Source organism: Quercus suber, unplaced genomic scaffold (genome assembly GCF_002906115.3).
Source record: "Quercus suber isolate HL8 unplaced genomic scaffold, Cork oak 2.0 scaffold_165, whole genome shotgun sequence".
NCBI classification, from domain to species: Eukaryota; Viridiplantae; Streptophyta; class Magnoliopsida; order Fagales; family Fagaceae; genus Quercus; species Quercus suber.
Window position 1 is genome coordinate 831348 of NW_027069626.1, and position 2009 is coordinate 833356.

A 2009-nucleotide genomic window follows, 5' to 3' on the forward strand; every position below is an offset into this window, starting at 1 on the left:
TGGTTTATAATAAAAAAAATTATTTTGCTACAAAATCAAGCCTTATTTAATTTTTATTTTTTATTATGATTATTTCTGAATAATATGAGACTTTTTTTTTTTTTTGGGGAATAATATGAGACTTTATTGTTCAAAAGTGACGGAAATTACATCCAGTTATAGGCCCAAGTCGCCTATAGAGAAAGATTGCCTGATTGGTAGAGCTCAATATTGAGTCTGTTTAGAATTTTATTATAAACTAACTTGGTATCGATAATAGTTCTGAATTGGGCTCAAATATTGACAAACCGACTTGGTTTGGCACCATTTTTTTTTATAGTTACAACTATACTTCCCTCTCTACTCTTTTCCTAACGAACTAACTTTATAAATACCACTGCCACTCAACTGGAAATCACAAAGCTTCTATACACAAATCTTTTTCCTTCTTTATCTCTCTTCCCCTCTCTTTCTCTCTCTCTGAGTGAAAAATGTCAGAAGAAAGTGAAGGATCTCCAATGCAACGCATGACCCAACAAGAAGAAGAAGTTCCGAACCTCCCAGATACTCCTACGTCTACTCCTCCAGATGCATCCCATGCAATTACAGAACAGGAACAAGAACAAGAAGAGAAAATAGAAGAAAGTGAAGGATCTCAAGAAGAAGAAGAAGAACACGAACACGAACAAGAAGTTTCAAACCTCCCAGATACTCCTACTTGTAGTCCTCCCTATGGATATCAAGAAGAAGAAGACGAAGAGGAACACAAACAAGAAGTTTCGTACCTCCCAGATACTCCTACTTATAGTCCTCCCGATGGATATCAAGAAGAAGAAGAAGAGGAACACAAACAAGAAGTTTCGTACCTCCCAGATACTCCTACTTGGAGTCCTCTTGATGGATCTCAAGAAGAAGAATACGAACAAGAATTTTCGAACCTCCCAGATGCTCCTACTTCAAGTCCTCCCTATGTATCCGATGCAATTAGAAAACCGGAACAAGGACAAGAAGAAGAAGAAGATAAAGACGAAGGCGAAGGCGAAGAAGAAGATGGAGACGGAGAAGAAGGAGAAGAAGACGAAGCCGAAGAAGAAGATGGAGACGGAGAAGAGGATGTAGGTGAAGAAGAAGATGGAGATGGAGAAGAAGACGATGGCGAGGAAGAAGATGAAGAAGATAGAGACGGAGAAGAAGACGAAGGTGAAGGAGAAGATGAAGATGGAGAAGAAGACGATGGCGAGGAAGAAGATGAAGAAGATAGAGTCGGAGAAGAAGACGAAGGTGAAGGAGAAGATGAAGACATGGACATTATGACTTTTACACCACCGCGAGAGTTACCATCTAAACGTCCAGTCCAGGACGTCTTTTATGCAGAAAGCACTAAAGGAAATGAGAAAAAGCTTAAGAGAAAGCTCCCTAGAGAAGAAGCAGAAGAAGAAGATACTGCTACTTCTCACCCTAATGCATCCCATGCAAGAGAACAAGAACAAGAACAGGAAGGTGAAGGTGAAGGCGAAGGTGATGATGAAGATGAAGATGAAGGTGATGATGTCGATGAAGATGAAGGCGAAGGTGATGATGAAGATGAAGATGAAGGTGAAGGTGATGATGTCGATGAAGATGAAGGTGATGATGTCGATGAAGATGAAGGCGAAGGTGATGATGAAGATGAAGATGAAGGTGAAGGTGATGATGTCGATGAAGATGAAGGTGAAGGTAATGATGATGATGAACATGAACATGAAGATGATGATGATGATGAAGAAGATGAAAATGAAGATGAAGATGAAGACTAGGAAAAAGGTCACTCGCAATAAGCCTCCAAGACCATTTCTTAAGAGATTTTGATTATGAGATTGGATTCTTGAATTGCATTATTGATTACTACAATAATAATGCGCGATACCCATATTATGATTACATTGCTGTAGATGATTTCATAAAAAATTGGCTTGCAGTCAAATACTATTCCACGGCAATTGATTGATGCAATATTGATAATTCAAGGGTGTTTAGTGTTCTTTCCTATT

General features: G+C 38.8%; 1 protein-coding gene across 1 annotated transcript; it reads left to right on the top strand.

Moving 5' to 3' along the window:
- The first annotated feature begins 470 nt into the window (after positions 1 to 470).
- Positions 471 to 1775, top strand: LOC112027366 (uncharacterized). Its single transcript, XM_065777817.1, has one exon. The coding sequence runs from the start codon at positions 471 to 473 to the stop codon at positions 1773 to 1775; it is 1305 nt and encodes a 434-aa protein (XP_065633889.1).
- The last annotated feature ends 234 nt before the right edge of the window (positions 1776 to 2009 follow it).